Raw genomic sequence first — 25,736 nt, 5'->3', positions numbered from 1 at the left:
TTAAACTCTTAGAACCCATGTATGACGTACTTTAGCGCTCTGCATTTCTTCCTGTTTCTTTCCATCTCCCCCATTCTACTTCTGAGGTGCATTTTTTTCTGAAGTATCGTGGAGATCCTGTATGACGCCACATCAGTGGATCGGCTCCCCCTGAAACAATGGCAGGAGCTGGGCAGGAGCCAGGGGAACGAGGGTTAGAAACATTTGCATGTGTTCTGTTCACTGGGTTTTGTTTTAGACATGTTTTACACTGCCCTGTGCTTATAAGATAGCCTCAATTTGAATTAGTCCGGGCCTCATTTAGCAGTGGAGACAGATATCTCAATGCACTCTACCTAAAAAACTCCAGCAGTTTTACAAATAATTCTATGAGGAAAGAGCACAAATTATTAAATGGAAATTTAAGAGGTCATACTGTTGCATATTTTCCATTCCGTTTCATTCTGATACATACAAATGATACATGCAGTGGATCCAGCCACCGAGGCGCCTGAAATGCTTTAACATACTTTACAGTAACATTTAACACATTTAATACAAAAAATAGATTACATTACAATTTGTTATGCAAAATCAACCTTATTTTAATATGATCCAGTGATAATCTTGCTCTTGCTCTTCAACAGAAATGAGAAGATCTGACCTTTTTCAAAAAAGTTAAAGCTCAAACAAATGAATAAAAAAATCAAAAATTCCAATGTTATCTTAGACTTCCGGCCCCTACTATGTATGTACAATGTAAACACACACACACATACTATATATATATATATGTATATATAACTTGCAGGTGTGTGAGCACCAGATGGAGCCCATCATTCTGATTCCAGCTGACCACATACTCCTGAGCTTTGTATTCCCTGTGGGCTGCTGATTCTGTGCTTCTGCGCTAAAAAAAATTGCCATCCTGATGAATGCTTCATCTGCGCTCAGCTCCAGAGCCACTCGAGAGCCTACAGAATAAATGCTCAGCTTCAACTGGGAATTTATCTTACTGTGCATTTGCTGAAATGTTTTAGGCCACATTCTCCTGATGCCTGGTTTATGTCAAAGCCGGTTTGCTTTCCTTAGTTTATTTCACTTTGTAGACGGTAGTCTAGTTAAGACCAGTAGGGGAAAGGGCTGCTGATATTACTGGCTACCAGACGACTTTTGTCCCTATTAGTTCCTGTGTTATTGTAGAAGATGTGGCTAAAAGTAGACCTAGAGATCACTCTCAAAACAAAGGATCATTGTGCTCTACAATAAAAAACATAAACCTGAAATAACCTAATCCAACAATCTCAGTGAAGAAATGGCTAAAGAAACAGACAAAATAATGTTTCTTTAGGAAATCAGAAAAGATTTATTATTCTTATTTATTTATTTATTGAGGTTTCAGGGTTATGTTTAGTACCGAAAGTGTTATTAGCTCAGTATCAAGCAGCAAAAGAAGTCAAGGGAAAATCAATGTGAGTGTGCGAAGCGTCCCCTTTGGCCATGGTTTAAATTGTGCAATCATCCAATTTATTGCATTTTCAGACCATCTGTTTTTACATACTTTATTACATCAGAAAGCAGCTTTCTCTCCTTTCCTTCTTTTCTCATTGGAGAGTTTTTTCCGCTCTTTTTTTTTTTTGTTTAATTTTTTTAGGAAAAAAAACTGGCCTTCCGCTAAGCTTTGCCACCCTAACTGTTGCTTTAGATTTAGTTACTAGAGATTTGGGTGAACGAGTGTTTTTTTTTTTTCTTCTATAAAATAAATCATAAATATTTTGTATATTATTCTTACAAGGGTGGTGAATTTTGACATTGCAAAGCCTTTTATCTGTGGGTTTTCTTTCATTTTAACAAGAAATGCTAAATTATGCAGTAACATGTCTAAAAACCATAATCAAGGCAAACACTACACAACTGAAAGGAGAAAAATACTAATTTAAAGGAATAATATCTGATATTAAACAATGGTCCATAAAAATGGGTCTACAAGACAATTATGACATTCATTGTTTATTGTGGTGAATGCAATAATAACTGATAACTTGAGCAATATTTTCCATAAAAAAAACTGTGTGTGTGCAAGTGTGCAACCATAACAGTTATGCTTTCCTTACAAAAAAGAAATGTATTTGTCTCAAATTGAGACCGCTGTCAAATATACTCTGACTTAATGTTGTTTCAGTACATCCCAGTAATAATTATGTCGTCCCAATTGACCTTCTTATGAATACTGATGCATGGACATCCACTTAACATAAACTGAAGACAGAATCCGATTAGAATGGAAAGATCTGGCAACCTTTGAGCAATATTGTGGGAGAAATATTTGCAGTTTTCCTTGCAGTGGGTTTGTGGGTCATGTACAAGGACACAGCAGTATACGGGCTTAATTGCTGCATCCAAGAAGACCACCTGCAGTAAGAGCAGAAGCAATCGCATTAATTACATCTTAGCAGGGCACAGTTGCATTAATAATAGCTTTTCAGACTATGGCTCAGGAGCAGCAGATGTAGTATCAGACATTACTGAAAGAGTAGCATCCGTTTTGTCCCGCAGGCCAGTGCCCTGTGTGTTTCTAACACTTTGTTGGGCTCTCATGTTTACCCAGCTTTCTGTTAACCCACGGGATATAGAAACTGACCTTTTGATACCACAACTGTTGCTCAGGGGACTCTCTCAAAGTCAAATTTAAGATATGTGGAGCATTTGTCGAGGCATTTTAGCTTGCTTGCGGTGTCTGAATGTGTTATTTTAAAGCCCCCTCCAGCTCAGAGAATGATCAGGCCTGCCTGAATGATGCACACTGACACCACACTGTCAGGGCTTTTGAAAAAGGGTTATATTTGAATGTTACACTTTTTATTTTTATTTTTTCATATTTTAGTTGACCACTTTCTCTCTCTATTTCATCCTTCACCCACATGATTTTTATTTTTATTTTTAATGAAGAAACCATAAGCTACAAAGCTAATTAAACTGGCCTTGGGAGTTAACATGGAATATACAAAAAAGAAAACATAGAATATATAGTTTAATGCACCCTTACTTAAATAAAAAGTATAATTATTCTTTTTTTATCTTACTTATTGCAAACATTTGAATGGGAGTGTATCACAGTTTCCACAAAAATATTAGGTATAGCACAACTGTTTTCAACATTGATAATAATAAGAAATTATTCTTGAGCAGCAAATCGCCATATCAGAATGATTCAGAAAATTCTGCTTTGCCATCATAAGCATAAATTATGTTCACATATATCAAATAGAAACATTTGTACATTGCTAAAATAGTTAATTAATAAATAATACTTCTTTCTAAATTGCCATTGTGTGTGTGTGTGTGTATAAACATATATATATATATATATATATATATATATATATATATATATATATATATATATATATATATATATATATATATATTACAGATGCTTTTCCATTTAAGTTTGCTTACATTAGTGAAAAGGAGCATGATGCCAAATGAATAGTGCTGTGCATACGACAAGGTCATCGCCAGTGGCTACCTGACATCACTGTAGAGCTGCTGCTAACATACAGTGTGTGATTGACCCTGAGAGAGCTTTCTTTCCCCGTCACACTTTTATTAAAGTATATCCAGTCACTGCACATGATCCTGTATTTTGCTGTCACTTATTTTATAAACTCTGCTTCTTGCAGCGGCATACTAAATGGTGCATCAGCAAATAGATTTTTGAGTTATGAACCCACTCAAAGCTTTTAATGCTCTGGTGTTAAGGCGTATTTCAGATACATGCTATTATACAGAGATGCTTTTATACAGTGTCCGCCTAACCGGGCACATAGCAATAAAATGGAAGGCGAAAAAACTTTCTCTTTTTTTTTCATAAATTTTGCCCTAACCAGTTGTAACAAGCAAATAGCACTTTTTAGTGCTATTTAAAAATGTTAATAAAGAAATCAATTATCAGTGTATTTGTTCAAAAATAAAAATGTATTTGAATAAATCACTTTTCAAAGGGACAAATCAATAGACGTATTTAAGGCTCATGTTTTAAAATAAATTAATTTAATTAAAAAAAAAAGTAATGCTTTAAAATGCGTATCTTGTTTATTATTAATTTATTAAATGTAATACATTTGAATTAAATTAAGCAAGTTTAAATATGTATATTTGTTCATTTAATTTAATTGTTAAGATATTTATCAATTTACAACATTATTTTTGAATTCATATTTTAATAAATGGAATGATTTTTTTCTGGGGAGCCCCGCCTACCGTACATTCTCAGTAGTAGTTTAAATTCTCCTCCACATACTGTAACATTTATCATCAAATATGTTCAGACTGGGTGTGTTATGCAGCCTTTTCACATGCAGTGCTTGTTGCTTGTGGTCTCACACCTGGTTGGGACACAGGGTTAGATTTATTTTTGTCTCGCTCGCTTGCACCTTGTTCTCTCCAGAGATTTTGGTGCTTTTTGCTCTGGTGCTTGTGAGTCTATAATGGGACTCTCTTAAGGGCTGAGAGGGCTCTTAAGGTTTGATTCTGATGTTGGGAAAAGGTTTGAAGGTCATCCAGACAAATAAACACCCCTATGATGTTTCCAAGCACCATCTGAAACCGTGGGCCGGTCAGTTAGCACAGTAGACTATAATCGTCAGGAATATATCTCAAACCAGCCTCACTTAAAATACAGAGGGGAAAAAAAATACACAAAAAAATAAAAACTCTGGAAAGGATTACGACATTGTAAAAGAATTTCCCCAACATTTCCTCTTCAAGTGAGTCCAATGAACACTGACGGAGCAATTGTTGAAGACTAAAAGCAGGAGGTTTTGTTGTTACAATATTCTCTCAGGTGTAACCATTTAGCGGAAGGTAGACAAGACTCTCTTTTTCTTCCTCTTTCTCACGGTCTCTCTCTGTGGGTGTTCATCAGAGTGTGTGTTTTTACATTTTGAACCCTGAACAGATGTGACACATGCCTACTTTGCAGTGTTGCGATTCATAATGAGTTTAATCAGTATCAATATCAGACTCTTGATAGCCCATGGGTGGTGTCACACATAACACTTCAACTTTATAGCTCATGGAGAGCATGCATCTGTTTGCAAGCCTGTGTATGAGAAACAAAGCTGGGATGTAGTATTCAATCCGCACAGTGTGAAGAAACACGTCCAGCTCCATGTCATAAAATATCACATGCATCTTGTTCTGGATTTCTCAGCGAAGATGAACATACATTTTACATTTTTCTGCACTGATGGTTGTAATCGCTAATGCAATTCTTTTGGAATAAAATACCTTCAGGGATGCTGAATTAGGCTCGCACAGCACAGCCAGAAAAAACAGAGACACTCCAAGCATTTTGAGTTTTCAACTTCATTTGTAATATTTGAGACACAATCCAGAGTGGTATTTAAATATTTTTCTACTCTGGATCACATAAGTTGTCAAATTACAATAAGACAAGCTCTTCATTATTGCCATCTAAATGTTAAGTTTATGACACCTCCAACATTGGGTTTACAGTATGAAGACTGCACTGGCAGCGCGTGCATGTCATTTTCATGGTGTGCATGCTATACTCTGAAGTGGATCTTGAGTTGGGAATTTCCACAGTGTGCAGTGGACTGTGTTTGATTGGATTAGATTTGCTGTATTTTTGGCCTTGGGTTTCATGTGTAACATGTTTTCAGTTGTGCAGCTAGGGGGAGCAAAACAGTTAGCAGTTATTCAAAACTGAGCCTACAATCACTTGCATTTATTAAGGTCAGGTGGGGTAAAATACCCACTTTATTTTTTCTGGTGATCATAGATGACACAAAATATAATCTCAACATATTTAATAAATGGCTATATTCTTCTTAGTTTTGTAATTTCATCTGAATATCAACATTTGTTAGATTGAATCAGTCATAACAGTTTTGAGATAAACTATTCATTTTGTGCCTCTGGAAAATAGTGATCGTGACATGTTTTTAAATGTACATATTAAAGTATTTTGTTTCTATTTGTTAATAAGATTTGTATTTGTGGGCATGATTTATTTTGTTGAGTACAAAATATTGTTTTTATTTCGAAGTGAAATAAAAAGAAATTGCTGAGTACATTTCAGAAAAATGAATACAAAGAAACAACAGGTAGCACATTTAATTAAAAATGAAATACTATACACAGTATTTTCTTGTAAAATGTACAACAATATTTTTCCTACATTTGTATTCTATGATTCCTTTTTTTAACAATCATAGAATAAAATTGTTTTTCAGATGGATCTCTTTTACTGGGGTTCGGTTTTGTCAATTCTTGTTTATTCAAAACACACATCTAGATAGATAATTTAGTATTTTTATAGTATTAATATATCTACATTTAAAATTAATTATTCTTTACATTTTTTGCCCCATGCAGGGATCCATTTTACCACAGTACACTTTGATTGTTTTTATATTTTGTGCTAGTAAGTAAACTCGTAAATGTTTTATTTTTAATAGCTATTATCTATAACACATTGGCAAATGCATCATCAAATCTAAATCTATATATGTTATATTTAAGAGTGTCATCTTCCCCATCTTACCCTAACATATTAATGTTTTCACATACTTTGTGATGTTTACATTGTACAGCCATTAAAGTATTCATAGTGCTGCATTTGTCCGTCTGATGATTTTGATGTTTAGACTCAAAATGGGAGAGATTGAAATCTTTATGCATTGTGAATGGATGTTATAAATGTCAGGGTTTCTCATCATGATGCTCATGATTACATTTCCTGCATTCATCTATGAAGTGATTTACTCTTGTCATGATAAACTCTATACGCCACATAGAGAAATGTTATGCAATGAGACATGGGCCTGAATGGCGATGAAAGGGAGTATTGTTTGATGTTTTGGAGGAAGGTTATTAGACCATGCATGGTTGGTTTAATAACGTTCCTTCAAAAGGAGCCGGAGCAGATCCAGTATTATGTCCCATCATGAGCTGGATAGCACATCCTTTCTGCAGCAACTTGATTGGTCAAGTGTAAGAATGGCAAGATGGATGGAAGGCCCGGTAGCAAAAGGAGGTTCAGCTTCCAAATATGTGCTCAAGCCCCTGAGCACTTCTCGGGTCAGACTAGCTGCCTGATTTTGTTGACCTTGCCTGGATCATAACATATGTTTAATAGGCCATAGGGTGGACAAATAAGAAAATTTTGCATCACACAAAGGTGACTGAACATCATGTGCTCAGAAGTGGCTTCATCTCCTGTCAGAAAATCCAGAATACTTTTACCTACTGCTCCTACCTAACTGTTGTCAGTATGCTTGATGATTATTATTCTTGTCTAATTCACCACCTCATGTTGCTGTTTCTCAAGGTAATTGGAATGTATTGGACAGTAGATGGTGCTCTTTGGCCCTTGTTAACTAAACCAGTCACTGTTAACTAAACCAGTCACTGTTATTAATATATCTACATTTTAAAATGCAAAACTAGTCTTAGTTAGGGCACTGTTGGTAGTGTTGCATATATATAACAATTATTTTAAAATTTAATAATGTACTATTTTGCTGTATTTTTGATTGAATAATGTAGCTCTGGTGAGCTAAAGAGACTTATTTTAAAAAAAATTACCAACCCCAAACTTTTGAACAGTATATATAATTTATTAATATTGTATAAAAAAGTATTTAAAAATATACATACACATGTCTACATACATGCATATACATTTACACTGGAGTCTACAGTATGATTTGGTAAAGGACTGAAAACAAAAATCTATTAAAATACCTAAGAATGAAGGAAAAAATTAAGATGTGAATAAATAGAGTTTAGCATTCATTTCTTCACCTCTCGCTCACGTTTGTCTCATCACTGTGTATTGGTTTAACCTTCATGTTGTGGACTGTGAAGGGTGGGACAGAGGTAATGGATACTCTGTGGTGTTGTTCAGCACAGCCAGAGAGTGAATGACAACACTGAAATGTCAGCAGGACTTAATCTGCCTCTCTGCCCTGTCATGTGAGGCATTTCAAGCATTTGAATGCTTGTAACATAAAGGAATTCATATATTAAAATGATAGAAATGTAATTTAGCTTGTTTAAATGGTGCACTGCTGATACTGGGTTCTATTTTCTTTAATAGGCTTCACAATAGATTTTGTTGTTTAGTTTGTCTATGTGCTTTGAGCCATCACTCAAATAATGCCATTATCCTTATTCTAAAATAGACCATTTGGAGCTTAAAGCTGCGGTAGGGAACTTTTGACGCTCTATCGGTTATTAAACAGAACTGCTTGCGTCTTGCGGAAGAACATTGTAGCCGGAACTACTTCTCTCTGTTTATGTCTATGAAGAATCACAAAGGTGCTGGGTTACTCCGCCGCGGTATCCCCGAAGCAATCTAAAATAGCCCGAATAGAAACACTTATTATAGGTGCACCCTAGTGATTCAGGACAAGCTAAAAACACGGTTTGGAAAATGGATTCATGGTGTACTCACTTATTATATACATTTTTCTACATTTTGAACACAAACAAAGTTACGGACCGCAGCTCTGATTGGTTGTTTCTTAACGGGAGCGATGTATTTCTGCAAATGGCAATAGGAGCACTGGGAGGAGCCAGAGGAGCTTGATTTCTTCACAGATTATCTGTCTCATATTCTACAGTCAGGACATAATGACAGGTTTAACAAATATGTAAAAAATATATTTTTACAAAAGTTACCTACTGCAGCTTTAATAGTGTCTCATAGTATTAAAAGAATGTGTGTGTGTATCTCAAGTTGAGACATTTCTACATATGCCCCTGAACTTTCTGTGAGAAAGGCATAATCATTGTTGCTTGTCTTGCAGAAATTACACATTGCACTTTTAAAGTGCCTCAACACACACTTTCCAGATTGATTCTGTGCTCATGCATCTATGTAGTGTGCTCTAGCATAGCTGACAAATGCTTTTTGGCCCACAGTAGGTAGACTATAGTCATCTCCCCGAGGCTAAAGTGGTGATTATGCATATGTGACTCCCTCAAAAAGCCCCTCTGGAAGGAGACATAGGTGGCCTGGGCACTATGTTGTACTCTGTCATTAACGGTGATTATATATTACATTGTCTCCTTGCTCACATAACCTCCACCTGGATCATACGAGGCTGGTGAGCTGTATGCATCTGTAATGTCATAGTCATTATCTTAATGCACAAGGACACAGACAGGTGAGGAGATTTAGATGAAAAGTGAGCCGTCACATATTCATTGGGGTGAATTGTCCCTCCATGTGGTGTATCAGCTTCTGTGTTGATGTATATTCTATTAAAAAAGGAAGTTTAAGTCCTGAATGTTGAACGCCGCAAGTTTTTACAGCATGTTAGACAATATATTTGTGAAAGAATGCATAACCTATTTTAATTCAGGAATACTGCACTGTAACATTACTTATGAACGGTTTGAGTAACTGTTCGTGTGAATATGAATGACTCTTAATATGAATAACTCATTCAGTGGCAGTGCATTGCTGTTTTATTGATGTGTTGACATTAGTGAGTGTCTATGAATGGTACGTTTAATGAATTTAATAATATACTCCGAAGACTGAATATAAATGTGTATATCTGCTAAAATTAGGGTTGTACTAACATATAAATGACTCCAAAGCTAACAGAGACTAAAACCCACAGATTTGAAGTGAGATTCACCAAACACCCTTATAATTCTCATCCTGTTCTTATACCTTATGATAAAATATCATCTATTCCATTGAAGAAAAAAATTAGAAGAAAAAAAGTCCCTTTAAAGTGTGTGTTTTAAGTGTTTCATTGCTGTGCTGTGCATGTTTGAGAGAGAGATAGGAGTCATAAACTTAAGTCTATCGAACAAAAAGTATCGCACACTTTCTGCTGATGTGATCATTTGAATAAATTACCATTTTAACCACCTCAATGAAAATTGGCATTTTAATATAACAGCCATCAGCTCTGACAGTAACAGTGGAGATAACCCTTTATGGCTTTGCAAATAATTGGCGTACACATAAATGTGTACGTAAATGATATTAGTGTCTCGGTACATATGAGACACCGAAGCAGGGTTTGTGATTCTAAAAGCACCACAGACAAGGTCCTCTTCAGCAGCTTTGATGAAATGCCAGTTAAAATGCAGATGCTTATTCGGCGTGGGTTTACAAGTGCAGATGGAAGGGCTTTTGGTTATAGAGAGGATCTTTATTTTAATCAGAAATGTCAATTTAATCAAGCCTATGCATTATAAGTCCAGTATAAGGACATTGTATTATGTAAAAGACTCAGTGAAAGCCAGTCACATGATTTAAACTGCAATATACGGCTGCAATACCGTTCAATGTAAAACTTTATAATCTTCTAGAAGATGCATTCAATCACAGAGCATTAGGCCGGGATGCATCTGTTTTTAATATTGCAACTTTTATCCGCATTGTGTCTGATCATTAAATCATGACTTGGACTGTCCCACGCAGGTGCTCTTTTTCCATTCCACTGAAGATAATCACTAAAAATACATTGGCTGTAATCTGCTTAAGTAAACCAGGAAGGAGCTCACCGGAGGGGCTCAGTGGTGCTTCACCAACAACACAAATAAACCCCAGTGATCTGGACGTTTAATCTTGTACCTGGGGTTCAACCGTAACTCACTATTGTGTTACCGGCCGAGTTTTCTGTTTATCTTGTATGGTATCTCCTCTAGTTTCATTCTGTAGACTGCTGTATTGGATAGAGGGTCTTGCCATGCCCAGCTTACCCAATCTTAACAGCTTTGGCAAACTGTGCGGCTCCGGCCGCAGCGACGACTCTGTGGTGCTGGACCGGGTGAAGCGCAAAAACTCAGTTCGGAGAATGTCCATTATTGAAGATGGGAACGTGGCTGAGGTCCTCTACCTCATTCCGAAACAGTCCATGATGGAGCAGCTGCCCTTCCTTAACCCCACTGAGTATATTATCCTGGAGAAAATGGCACCTCCAGACATGGGACCCGGTAAGGGAGGACAGAGAGTAGGAGAGATGCTAAACTCTTGCTATTGCTATCATAGAAAATATTTATATAATGCTAATGTATGTGATATTGTACAGTTGTTTAGAATTTGTTAGATTTTTTTGTCGAATACGTTTTTTTTTCTTTCTTTTTTTTCTTTTTTTTAGTCATCGAATAGCCTTGAAATAATAAAAATAAATGTCAGTATATTTTTTTTTAATGCACGAAAATTATTTATATTATATATAAAATATTTTTTATTAAAATACTATGTTAAAGATAAAATAATATACAAATAATTTAAATTATAAATTTAAGACACCGCAGAAAATAGTTTTTAAAGCTTTTTCTTTTATCCACACTGTTCTTTATGCATAAACTACAATATTTTGTAATATTTTACTTCATTTCATTATAGCATATTATTTATTTATTTTTATAATTAGTACAAATTAATATTAGCATGTACATCATTTAATTTTTTTATATATATACAGTTCATATATATATTGAAATTATTCCAAAATCAGCCTTTGTATTATATTTATATTTGTATTTAGATTTTAGCAGAGCAGCAGTTCCTATTCATAGTGACATATACTTATCTTACAAGTGGTATCTGTACAGGGGCAGAACTTTTTTTCGAATAGAAAAGAGCCAAAAATGTAACGTATTACAAAATAATTGAGGGGATAAACAAAGATGCTGGTATTTGTGTTTATAAGGCAGTGGGATGTGGGGCTAATCTAAAGTCTGAGCTGGATCACAGCACTATCCCGCTGGCAGGATTATGGCTGAAATAGTGGACACATTCCTGACAGATCTTCATTAGTCTGCTGTGGTCACTTTGTTTTTTACAATCACTCATCCTTACCCTGTAACATACCATTTACTGGTATTGTAAATGTTTCATAATGTAGTTTTCAGTGGGTTGGTCATTGCAAATATGCATTGCTAAGGACTTCATTTGGACAACTTTTAAGTGGATTTTCTCAGTATTTACATTTTTTTGCACCCTCAGATTCCAGATATTCAAATAGTTGTATCTCTGCCAAATATTGTCCTATCCTAACAAACCATGCAGCAAAGGAAAGCATTTATTCAGAGAGAGAAATTTCAAGAAATCGATCCTTATGACTTATCCTTATGGTTTTGTGGTTCAGGGTCACAAACAGAGAATAATGGTCTAGTGATCTAGCTATATTTTTGTTACTTTGCCTGAGATCCTTCTTTTTTGACAAAAGGTTCAGCTGTTTTCTTCTTTCTAATCATATAGTCTTGAAGTTCCTCTGTTTATCCAACACCTGCTGTCTGTGGCCTTCCCCTGCTGATACCTCTGTCTCTCTCTCACACACACCCTCTGCTTATTGAAAAATTCAGCTCATCTCCTTTAACCATATCAACCCATATATGGCTGTTTCTAAGGCTATGGACACTTTTGGCCCTGTTGACAATGTCCACATTATGGCATTCCATTTTATGGGATTTTATCTGAATCATAATTTTCCCTACCAACAAATGTAATTTCTACCACATCTTGGAGATTTATTTTTCTTGAATAATAATGGCTGATTCCTTAGTTGTGCACCTGCTAATCTCATAACTAGCATTAAATGTCCAAAATACATAAAGTATTATAATATATATGTATGTGTGTATATATATATATATATATATATATATATATATATATATATATATATAATGTTTTTGCATTATTTGGCAAAATTATTATTTTTGTGTTGTTAAACTTTTTAATGGTTTTCCTCACACAGTCATATTTCATTTAAAGCTGATGTTTACTGTTGTCTCCTTGGTAAAAAAAAAAAAAGGTCACTACATTTTAGAGGCAAAATTGCTGGTTGTACACAGCCAAACTTTATTTCACAGATTGTTTAGTTTCACAATTTTCAGGATCAGTAAAATTTAAATAAAAAGAATAACTTTTATTACGCAAGAACACAATAAATCGATCAAAAGAGATGCTGTTCTTTTGAACTTTCTATATCTCAAAGAGTCTTGGAGTTACCGTAAAAATATATTTAGCAGCCCACCAATTAAATATTTGATAATAAAAATAAATGTTTTTTGAACAGCAAATCAGCATATTGGAATGATTTCTGAAGAATCATGAAACACTGAAGTAATGGCTGCTGAAAATTCAGTTTTGCCATCACAGGAATAAATTACATTGAAAGTATGTAAAAATAGAAAACAGTTGCAGGGGACATCGGATGATGGTATGATTTTTTTGGGTCTTCATGAAATGTCTGCAACATATTTTGGTTGCTCAATGGTGCATATAAATTCCTTAATGGTGGTGTAAAACAACCCCCTTTTTACCTTGTCAAAAACAGCTCTGTTCACTGCGACCCATTTCGTTGCCTGTCTCTTTAAATGATAATAAGCTACTGCTCACCCCACCCCTCTCTTCTGTTTTTTGTATGTTCTGTGGCACATTACAATCAAAAACAAAACTAATCCACTACGTCGTCCTCATTGGCTCTGATGTCAATAGAAAATGAAGACTCTTATGTTCACTTCAACTACAAAACATCTGCGTTGTCACTACAGCTGCTCGAGCACGGAGAAAATGACGCGCAGCATGCAACTGGCCAATGAGTGGAAATATGCTCATACAGGACAGTCTGTCAGCCGTCGTGGGCGGGGCCTAAGCAGTGTGACATCATAATGCTCAGAAAATCAAAACAGCTTAATTACTGAGACTGGTTAGGTTTATTTGGGAATTGTGGTTGTGCCCATCAAGACACATTTATTTGCAAATACCATGTAAAAGTGAATTTTGCATCCAATGTCCTCTTCACACTGTACTAAGATTTCAATGTATTACTGTTTTTACTGTGTATTTTTATCAAATAAAGCAGCAATGACAAGAATATGAGATTTTAAAAAACAGAAATAAATCTTACTGACCCCAAATTTTAGAAAGGTATGTCTCAGCCTCAGACAAAATATGGAATTAAATAAATGTATACACGTACCACCTCTTTTCTGTGAGCACCAAGACTTCTGGGTAATTACTCAGAGCAGCCCCATTCACTCAACACACGTTACACTTTGTGACACCCCTGCACCAGTGTGAATATTAATAATAACGCCTCTTAATAAACTCCCCAATTCAATTGTGGCCTAGTAATCCTATACAGTAATCTAGAGCCATGATGCTTGGATAGTCTGGAGAGAGACTAGCTGATCCCTCAAAGGCCAGTTTGATTTCCACATACCAAGTTGCATTTTTCCTGTTTTATCTCATACATACGTGGGTCAATGACAGCGAGTTATTTTCCAACTAATTCTTCCACAACAAAAAGGTTTGAGTTGTTAAAGCAGCAGTCAGCCTTTCAGTGAAGTAAACACAGCTAATCAGAGCATGTGATGAACACTGGGAGGGAGACAGTATGTGTGTGTATAAGAGAGAGAAAGAGACAGAACAGGATGGGAAAGAAATATGCAGTATATTAAACCGAGTCAAATGTGCCCGTTGTCCATCGCCTCTATCTCTGTTTGAAGAATTGAAGGTGGTGTCTCGAACTGGGAGGGATTATGGCTGTGGAATCTGCATTTGTCACACATGGCAGCTGCAACCTGGTTATTTCAGAAGAGCCAGGGCAGAGTCCACAAGCACACACACACACACACATAGTATGCATGTGTATGAGGAGTGTGTGTGTGTTGCGGGAGGGGGGGGGGTGTTGCTCGAAAAACGAAGACCAAGCAAGCAGTTGCTGAGCGGCTGCTTAGTTTGAGAGTGCAAGCTCTTTCTGTCCGTTCCTCTGCTGTCATCTTGCTGTTGCCTTGCTCTCTCTCTCTCTCTCTCTCTCTCTCTCTCTCTCTCTCTCTCTCTTTCTCTCTCTTGCTCTCTCATCCGTTGTCTCCTCACATTTGGATTCAGTGGGAGAATAAAGCAGGAGAACCCAAGGAAGAAAGCAGGCAGGAAGAAGCAGCTCTCTCCCTCTGATCCTCCTCATCAGAGCCCCAGCAGACACAGAGGAGCCAATGGTCATGGTGAAGGAGAAAGGTAGCATGGCATTGCACAGCACTGGGTGGGGACCAGGAGAGAGAGCTCGTGCAGAGGGAGAAAACCAGGCCAGCTTGTGGGAGATTTGTGTGCGTGTTGGATGTAGAGAGGACAGTTTGTTGCTTTAGAAGGATTGCAGTGTGTGAAAATGAATGAGATACTGCGGAATGGAACAGAACGGTACTAATGATCTATCGAGATTATCGATAACTGTGCATGATTGATTTCTCAACAGAAAGTAATATTCCATCTAATATTACCGTAGTTTGGAAATCTACCGACACTGTTGTCAATGGATAGTGTGCATTTTTGTTTACTTTTTTAACCGCGTAAATTAAGTGAAACTTAATTTGAATCTACTGAATTTACTGTTGTCATCTTTTTATTATTATTTTAAGTATATATATATTGTGTAAAATACATGTAAAATTCATAGTATAGGGCATGTTTACTATAAAAAATAATTAAATAATTTTTAATGTATTTTGTATAAACTAATAATAAAATAAGGGATAGTGCACTGTATAAATTAAGTGAAAACAAATTTGTAATTTAAGTGAAAAACAATAGATTTTGTGTTTTCTTTTCTGTTTTCAAATATTTTAGGGGATTTCTAGTATGTATTGTGTAAAATAGCCATAATTCGTTGTTTGCTATCATTTGATTTTGTTATTGTATCGGCTTTGTTTGTCTTGGGTTGCTAAAAAAGTTGCTCAGAATGTGGGCTGCACATTATGCTGTACAAACATAATGTGTTTATCAATAGACCATTTTATAGACTTTCGTGTTTATGTATCACAATTTGTGTGGTCTGATACATATGTTACACATTCTAGAATAAAAAAATACTGTACGGTGATTACTATAGAGATCTATTCGTTGTGTGTGAATATAACTGTGTGACTGGTTTGTGCAGGACTTCTTTGCGAATATTAAGTGGTAGTAAGTTTCATGGTATCTAATGAGGGATACCGCATTATAGCAGAAACATCTGGTGAATCTTAAACACTTCATTATCATGTTTGCTCAGGCCGAAACACCCAGAACAGGACAGAAAACTGGTATTCAAGAAAAGGAGCTTCAGATAACACTGTTTCCAGCAGAGTTGTTGTGTAACACTATGTTGCAATTTAGCAGGCTATTGAATTATTAACTGAATCCAGGCAGTGCACAGTGCGTTCCTCTTTGAGATTTCTCAGGAAAAAGGGTTGTTTCCCGAAGAAAGCCCTTTGGCACGACTCGGAGACGGAGGCGAAGGATGTTTCGTAGCAGCGATGTGTGTGTGTTATGAAAAGTACATCATGCTTTAGTAAAAGCTAATAGTGGTCTGCGCAAGATGAGGGAGGGGGAGCGAGGGAAAGAGACATGAGAAGAGAGAGAGACTAAGAAAGATTGAACTCAATAGTGCATTTAGCCTATCGCTGTAGCCATGGCAACTGGGCGATGTCTGTTGCTGAGGACATACCCCGTGTGAATCACAGCACAACACACTGCAAACCCACCTCACACACCTGTATTTACACACAAACACGTGCATGTCACTGCTTTTATACACATGGTGCACATAGCACATAATATGTTCATTAATGCTTAGCGTTCCCTCAACATTTATTAACATACAGGGCAGGCTAACGGCCACAAGCTAACGCACAAACAAAACAGACAGTTCTACAATATTTGAAATAATAGATTAAATGATTGAAAATGCATTGTTTAGAAATCTCTAAAATAAATATGATATGAATTTATATTAGAAAAATACATTATTTTTGTATATTGTTTTATTACATTACGCACACATAAGATAATATATATTATCTCTTCACATTATACTCTGACTTGAATACAGTATTACTTAATATTATCCTGCCATATAATTAAAAAAAATATGTATATAATATGTTTAATATGAATTGATGAATATATTAGTGCCGTTTAAAAATACAATTATATTATTCAAATTCATAAAATATTATCAATGTCATAAGCAGAACATCCATGTTAAACAATCAAGTCTTTGTTTGCCAGAAAACTAAAGGAAGACCTTTAAATTTAGTGTCTGGTAACACCTATTTTTAAACGTTTATTTAAATGTATTCAAATATAATTCTTCTGAACCTGTGCCAGGTTTGCAGATTGTCCATTTCCTCTATGCATGCAGCTGGGAAGTGTCTGAGCCTGACTTAGCAATGACATTTGGTATATAAAAGCTGGTATATGTGGTTTGTGGGGACTCTTCATTAGCATAATGGTTTTTATACTATACAAACTGTTTTTTCTTGTCACCCTACCCTTACCCTACACCTAAACCTAACCCTAACAGAAAACTTGTCTGCATTTTTAGATTTCCCAAAAAACATAATTGAGCTTCTTTTGAATTACAGGGACACAGGAACGCTCTTAGAAACAAAAGTTGTCACTGGGGCAGTGCCTTTTCAAAAGGTACATTTTTGTACCTAAAGGGTCCTTTATGATACCTTAAATGTACACATTAGTATTGAAAGTGTACATATTAGAACTTAATAGGTACAAAAGTGTACCTTTTGAAAAGATACTGGCCCAGTGACAGCTCCTGTACCTTTTATTTCTGAGAGTGAATTGTCCTCATAAACCACCTTCATATTGTAATATCTATGTCATACCCATGTCATTATACAAAGTTGTCTCCTCAACCACATGCACACACACACACACACACACACACACAAACTCAGTATTTGCTTGAATACTCTTTGTGCTATCAGTGGTTAAATGGGAATGCTCAGTTGGACTCACGCCAAAGGCACATACTGTAACTCTGATAACCTTTCCATAAATGGTCACACAGAGCTTCATATGATAGTAAATGAGACTGTTGGTCTAAAAATGTGTTGTTCTGAATCAGAAGAATGCGTATACCATTTTTGGAGCCCTATATTTTAGGTTATAGGCCTAGTATTCACGTTGCATGCATAAACAGCTTGTCTGCTACATATCATTTCAGTGTTTTTCAGTGTATTTTATTTTATTTTTTGCCCACACAGCACACTGATCTCTGCAGATATGTTGAAAATGCTCTTTAAACCTCTCAACAAAAGCTTTGACTGACAAAATACTGACAAATTAGGATTTTAAGAAGCAATTTAAACTTCTAGAGTAAATTACGCAGCCATTGATTGAAATGTATAGCTTGATGTACAATTAACCTCACTGGTGACAAATATGACTAAATCCAGATGATTAAGCAGTTTGGGGTTTGAGTGCCATTACATGTACAGTAAATTACCAATTGGATGTAAATGTGATCCCCCTCCTCATGCAAATTAGATTTTAGGAAAATCCGGTTTATATTAATTCTCTCATAACAAGTTTACTCACTTACTGTACATTCATTATTAAATAAAATACTCAATAGTAACTCAGAAATCAATTCATTTTCTGTCATGCAGCAGAAACATTCTGAGTAAAAGCACAACATGAGTCCTCTGTTAGAGTTACACTGCAAATATATATATATATACTTCACATTTTCAAATGTGTTTTGGTTCAGAACATCCAAGTTTTTTTTTTTTTGCTATTCTGATTTTTATTTTAGCCTCATGACATCAATACAGTAAATACAGCTCAGCTAATATCTGACTAGTGTCATTCATTTCCTTTTGTTTTAGTCTTTCTCATCATTTTCTTAGCTGGGCTGATACTGTATGTACAGTATTTTAATGGCCTTTTAATGTCAGGGAATGATCAGAATGGCTGAGCACTCTATAAAAGGGAATCATAGAAATGTTTGCCACTTTTAAAGCAGCTAGGTCAGATACAGAGATCAATAAGTGTATGTATGTGTGTCCACTTCACTATCCCTTGGATGCTACACCTGATAATAATAATACTTTATTCTGAGAACCCATAGTTATCTCTAAAATCAGACACACAAAGGTCTCATGGGTTCTGATTTTAGCATGTTTTTTGCTTTTTAATTTTTAACAAAGCAATAAAAAGACTGCACTATCATCCAGTAATCCAGCGATGTTGAATCACATATATAAATAAGTCTGCTGTAGACTTTATTTTGCTGATTTCACTTCAGGTAAAATATGTAAATTCAATCCGTTTGGACTGAATGCATGTTCCGAAAGTATTATGAAATCTGTTCTGTGTCTATGATGTCAACTGATTTTATGGCAGCGGTCATGAGAGTCAATATTTATCAGGTGCTGCCGACAGTGTTTTCTCGCTCCTCCTCTTGGCCACAGACCCTGTTTGTGAGTCTGGAAGTGGGCCAGTAATGTGAGGGCCGCTGTGACGATGACTGGAGGGGAGCCAGATGCTCATAACAATACAAATATAATATCAATCCAATACAAAATGATTGTGTGAAATGAGTATTTCATCCTGAACACATAACATGTGGCCAACAGATAGCAATTAGTTCAGGTCTGTGTCTAAATCAAGCCCTCTTTAGTGTCCAACCCTGACACCTGTGGATTGACCAGTCCTTTTTACTTGACAAAAGGTCAGTAGGGGTCAGGTATTAAGTTGAGAGGTGAGCTTATACTGAGACTAATACTAACATTGCTAAATTCTACTTAAATTGGCAGAGGTGAAACAATCTTATAGACCAAAAGACATTTAGATCTTCATGGTCTGACTTGAGGATGAACATATTATATCTGTATGTTTAGTTTGAAAATGGCTGCTGGAGGCAGTGGTGAGGAGTAAAACTTTGACTCACACACAAACATGCACACTTAGTCTGCGTCAGAATGCCGGTTCAACTCAAAAGACACTTTTGCCTCAGGATTAAATAACCCTCTCCAGTTATACACCCTTCAATGATTTAGTGTTAAACTCTACTTAACACCATCGTAAGCTTTTTAAATGTGTTCATGTGGATCTGTGTGTGTTAATGGACAGATAGTGCACATGAAATCACCACGGGTCAGTGTTTTCAGTTGATTTTGTAGATCAGCAGTAGATCTCGGTATATAGTATTTATATTAGATTTACTGCTTTGAGTATTTTAAAACTCAGGTGAAACATAATCTGAAGCTGTTTATTGAATATACAGTAGCATTCAACAGTTTAGGGTTAGTTCGATTTAAAAAAAATACTTTAATCCAAGGAGGCATTAAATTGATCAAAAGTGATCGTTTTACATTGGTTGAAAAATTTCTACTTTTAAATAAATGTTGTCCTTTAGAATATCATATTTCCACAAAAAATATAAAGCAGCACGTCTGTTTCCAATATAAGTGGTGAGTAATAACACATTTCTTAAGCACCAAATCAGCATATTAGAATGATTTCTGGAGGACCATGTGACACTGAAGACTGGAGTAATGATGCTGAACATTCAGCTTTGCATCACAGCAATAAATAAAATTATCAAAATGTTTCACAATATTAATGTTTTTATTTAAACATTTTATTAGAAATGTATTTATGCATGCTCATTGCCCGTTTTTACATTCCGATTGCTTTTAAGATCAATTTAAAATTAATCTTTAAAAAACACTAATAATTGAATACGATTCAATGTAATCCTGTAAACAAATCTCAAAATGAATATCCATTATTTCTTTTAATGTAGCATGATGTTGATAAAAGATTTTGTTCATACCATTCAGCATGTTCTTACCTTATACTGTAGATCTTATCCATGAGAAACTAGGTAATCACATTTCTGTGTAATGTTCATAAAACCATTCTTTTCGTGCAACAATTTAAGGATGTTTTTTTTAGACAATTTACATACATAAATATCTCTTGCACATGTTTCATGAATGATGCTCATAGTGTTTGTGTTACAGTGTTTAGCTGTGCTGCTCTTCACCACCTGCCCACATTCCCTCACATCTGCGTCGAGCGTGACAGAGTAGAGGTAGCATACTCTGCATTTGGCTGAATGAAGAGAACACATACTGTAGCGGTGTCCAAATCTGCCTTTTGTGTGTCTGCTTAATATAGCTACAGTGTGAGCTGTTGTTTTAGTTACAGCATGTGTCAGGAAACTCTCCTAGTTTAGCCCATCTGAAACAAGAAACAGTTCAATCTTGGCTTGCCGTAGTCTGTCAGCATTGCAGCTTCACCATGGGGTTCAATCGCACGAGCTCCCGGTGTCATACTGTTGGTGCCCTGGTAGAGCTGGTTGCTATAGCAACAGCTGTTTCGGGTGGAGGGGGCTATATTGAGAAGATATCCTGTGCTTCAGTTTCAAGTGCCGATAGGAACATTCTTGAGCAAAAAAACCCTGGCAGAATCTTGTCGTTAATGATTAGTGGCTTGCTCACCAACACGCTCAGACTAAAGGGAATTCCTGTCATCTACGACAACTTCAGCAAAGAAAAAATAAAGGATGGTGTCCATTTCTTTACTTAATACGGCATGTCGGAGCTCCCATACTGCGATTAAAATAAGAGCTATTTTTATGTACGTTCAAACTTTGGACTTTTATGTACTTTCGCCAGATTGTCCCTTGCAGATTGTTAGTGTGCGGTGGTGGTGTCTGTAGAAATTTTGCACACTCAAAGTCTAGTATGACCATGACTTTAGATTGTGTTTCTTATGCAGCAATGAACACTATACAAGCCTTGCAGATGACTCTTAGAAATGATTCTTTTTAATGCAAGTTTCCTTGTAATTTAGCCGTTTGAATCAGATTCACTCAGTCAGTGAACAGATCAGACTTCACAACTGATGCCCTCACTGAACTGCGAGTCATTTTTCTGTTATATCAAATGCAAAATAAGCTGGGAATCAAGGGGTTTGCGAGGCTTAATTATTTTATTTTATTTTTGTTTACCGACTGGCTGTTCATGTGACGTTAAATACAAATATGTACTTGTAACAAATGTGAATAATGTTTCTATTCTAAAAAATTCAAATAATTCAAAAGCTAATAAAAATAGTAATTATTGTGTAGTGTATACATGTATAAAATGATATTAGTTATTGAAAACAGGTTTTTTATTAATTTAATAGGATCTCAATGAAAAGAAATATCATGCAATAGATGATTAGGACTCCAGAGTAGTTTATGTAGTAGAGACGCTTTTGGGAGGCTATGTTATGTAAGCACATGACCTGATAAGGAACAGCCAGTGATGGTGGGAGGGAGATTCTTCATGTTAATCTTGCACAAGCCGTTCAAGTGCCCAACGATTAGATTAGAGAGGTATGCGTTAACTCTCCAATAGGGAGAGAGATATACAGTGAAGTGGTGTCATTCAGGAGAGAGAGAGAAAGAGAGAGAAGGGGAGTACAGGTCCCTGTGATTTTAGAGCAGTAAATGTGTAAAGGAGGAAGGATAGCGTGAATAAGAGGGAAGATTTGAGTCAAGCTAATGAGAAGCCACTCTGACAGGTTCAGTTCTTTTCGTTTGAATTAACTTTAGCATGTGTTTAGAACAGCAGCTTTGAGTGTATCCCATCTCGGCCTGATGACCTTGAACAAATATGTCACAGGAAGGCCTTAAATAATGAAACTCATCACACAAACACAGATACTGAGAGGAACTGACTGATGTATTGTGAGCCTCAGCACACAGCTCATTCATTGTTTCTGTCTGTGCAATGTCTGCTCTCCTTAAGGGCATGTAATTATCAAGATTATAAACAACTGAAGAGTGTACTTTAGTTTTAATGTCTGCTTATAATGGTGTTTATGTTTTAAAATAATTGTGCACACCCAAAACTGAAAAATGTAAATTATTTTGGGTGAATTATTCTGTGTGTGTTTAAGTTAGTAAACGGCAAAGCACAAATGACTGATGACATGATTCATTATGCAACTGTACTGACTCTAAATGACACTTGTGATGAGCAGTACAGATATGTAAACAAACGACTAATGTGAACACCTCTCCGTGTGGCTGTGATAAATAATAACTCCAAAAAAAAAAAAAAAAAAAATCTCCCAACACCTACTAACACTCCTCTCAATCCCACACACTGTGTGTTTGCGCCCAAAGTGAGGACATTGGCCTGCTGAAACACTTTCTAGCCACTTTACAAGCATTACAGTATGTAATGAAGGATAGTTGAGGTTTGTTTCTGGATTTACATACATATTTATTGCTTTTTAATGAACGTGAACTATGGAAATAGCAGCAGTGCTTAAATGCAGGAACAATGCAACCAATTATCAAAACAATTAAGGTTTACATTTTATATAACCATACAATTTGCTTTGTCAAAAAGTAGTTGGACATTACAAGCCATATAAAAACGGTTGTAATTGAACTCATGATTTAATTGTATTACTCTCTGTGAATGCATTGTTGTGGGTTTGAAGTTTCATAATCCTGTCCTCTTTATCTGTGTCACAGTGTATGCTACTTCCAAAACAGAAGTCTTTACTTATCCATGTCTCTGTGTTCCTTGACAGTGGCCCATCCTCAGGAACCGCACCATCCTCCAGGAAAACTGGTCATCCAGTGCTATAAGTGTGGGGAGCCATGCAAGGGAGAGGTTCTCCGGGTGCAATCCAAGCACTTCCATATAAAATGTTTCACATGCAAAGGTAAGATGTATTTACTACACAGTGGCTGTTAGAACACCTTAATATATTTGCAAACATTGTGAAAACGTCTGGCAGCTCATTTCTTAGCTCAAGAATGACGATTGACTATAGTGGCACCAAATTCCACTTAAGCCAGTGCGTCATTGTGGAAGTAATTTAATTAAATTGAGTCATTGCTTCAACCAAGTCAAAAATGTGACCGAAGGATAATATGAACAAAGCTGGCTCTGATAAAGCAGATGGCTTGTGGGGTTGAGTAGAGAGGGACCCAGAACTTCATTACTTGATGAATGAAACCAAAGTTAGTCCAAAGCTGTAACATGCACGGTAATTGAATTAAATGGGCCACTCATTCCTTGTCCAGTCTTCTGTTGTTCATGCCTGTTTTACTGACATCATTTGGCAGGAATTATGGAAAATCTGACTGAATTTGCTTGGTGAGTCTTTCTTGAGATGATATAGACGGACAGATTTGGCAGGAATTAGTTTGAGTTTGTCGTCACATGTTTTTATTTAGGCCTGTTGTGGTTGTACTTGAAGTTCTTTATTTAGTTGAAGTGTTTCTCTAAAAGCTTATTTTCATTCTTTACACTCCATATAGATTGGCCCTCGGGTTATATAAGAGAATGTAAGGTTTATGTGGTGGCTTGTTGCCAATCACAAAGAGCAGACAACTCATTTCCTTCTGGAAACCTCAGCGAGAGCTCAATTGCTCAATTTGCCTTTGAATACAAGTAAGACAGCACTCAAAGAAGAACAACGCTCCGTTTTTGCATTCTTGATTAATGTGCAGCATTTGTTGATAGATAACGCTGTCTTCAGCCGTTTGAATGTCATTGGCATGGCAGCCATGGTATCAGGTGTCTGCATCTGGGTGTAAAAACGTTGCATCTTGACAATAAATATCAGTGCGTCAATAAGCTCCTGTTCCCAACAATCCTTTAAACAGCCCTCAGAAGCTGAGGTCTCTCCGGGTTTTCTTTAATCTCACCTGAGCAGCACTTGTAGCGCCGCATTAGTCACTAATTAGTCACCTCAAACAAGGTTATAAATGAGAGTGCCCTGTCATCACTAAGATGAAGGACTATATGAGGTTTCTTTCTTTTTTCCCCCAATTAGCGAATTTCAGTATTTGAATTGGTGTCAGTCTGCTCAATCATTTTATTTATTATATATACATATTTTTAAATATATTATATTATATTATATTTATTATATTTATTTTAGTTTAAGAACAAATCTGTGATTATGAATCACAATAACGTCTCTCACATTGTCTCGAGCGCTTTGTGAGTTCAGCCCTGCAGTGAGATGTCATGATGGGCGTATGAGCAGACACTTACATCATTACTATAGCAACCAATGCAGAGACACTGGATAATGATGAAAACAAACAGATCCGATTTTCTCAGTCACAAAATGGCAGTGCGGACGGTAGGTCCAGATTCTGCACTATTTCTACTATGAAATTGGTAATGTGACTCTTTGTACAGACGGTCAGATATTCTTGCTTCCATGCTCAAGATGAAGATACTGGAGAACGCAATCATCAGATTTTTCATGCAGCTCAAGTGGTGCTGCCATTAAAGCAAGAGATGGAAAAAGCAAATGCATTCTGAAATTCTTGTTGATTGTTCAGTTCATGAACTTTTCACTCAAATTGTTATGCCCCTGATGAGTCAAATTTTATTATTATAAAATATTATGTATTATTTTAAACTATTATTTATTCGTATTTTATTTTATCAATTTTATGTAACATACGTGTAAGAGTAACATATATGCATTTGTATTCAAATGATACAAAGCTACACACACGAGGGGAAGTTGTGGTCTAGTGGTTAGAGAGTTTGATTCCTAACCCTATGGTTTTGGGTTCGAGTCCTGGGCTGGCAATACCTCGACTTAGGTGCCCTTGAGCATTTTGAGTCTGAAATTTATTTTGATTGCTGAATTCAAATGGTTCTGCAAAGCAATTTTCCATTTGTATTTCCAATTTTGTATTCAATTATGAAAATGTGAAATAGAAACATTCAGACTTTTGGACCACACTTTACTTTTTGAGTACCACGTGACTAATAAATGAATACTAAAATCATTAAGTACCATTATATATACTCAGCGTTTCATTGTTGTCCAGTTGTCCTGCATGGATGCTTGGGCATTAACATATTTTAATCCTCATCTTTCCTAGATTGTCAAATATAGAACGAGTAAGACTATTAGTCTT

The 25,736-nt window shown here is 36.0% G+C and overlaps 1 protein-coding gene across 23 annotated transcripts in view; it reads left to right on the top strand.

The window, feature by feature from the left end:
* The window catches only part of LOC113074310 (actin-binding LIM protein 1-like), a 61,370-nt gene that overhangs the window by 3,687 nt on the left and 31,947 nt on the right, over nucleotides 1-25,736 (top strand). For 8 of the 23 annotated variants that reach the window (XM_026247105.1, XM_026247089.1, XM_026247103.1 and 5 more), the window contains exons 1-2: nucleotides 14,693-15,007; nucleotides 23,372-23,506. In XM_026247105.1, the coding sequence (XP_026102890.1) occupies nucleotides 14,986-15,007; nucleotides 23,372-23,506 (157 nt within the window). In that variant the 5' untranslated portion in view covers nucleotides 14,693-14,985. Of the gene's footprint in view, nucleotides 1-14,690; nucleotides 15,008-23,371; nucleotides 23,507-25,736 lie in introns of those variants that run through there. The other 15 variants (XM_026247090.1, XM_026247107.1, XM_026247106.1 and 12 more) reach the window with 5 other exon arrangements.

This window comes from Carassius auratus, unplaced genomic scaffold, assembly GCF_003368295.1.
Source record: "Carassius auratus strain Wakin unplaced genomic scaffold, ASM336829v1 scaf_tig00014308, whole genome shotgun sequence".
Classification (NCBI taxonomy): domain Eukaryota; kingdom Metazoa; phylum Chordata; class Actinopteri; order Cypriniformes; family Cyprinidae; genus Carassius; species Carassius auratus.
The sequence above is the reverse complement of the archived record's forward strand: the minus strand, read 5'-3'. Positions and strand labels throughout refer to the sequence as shown.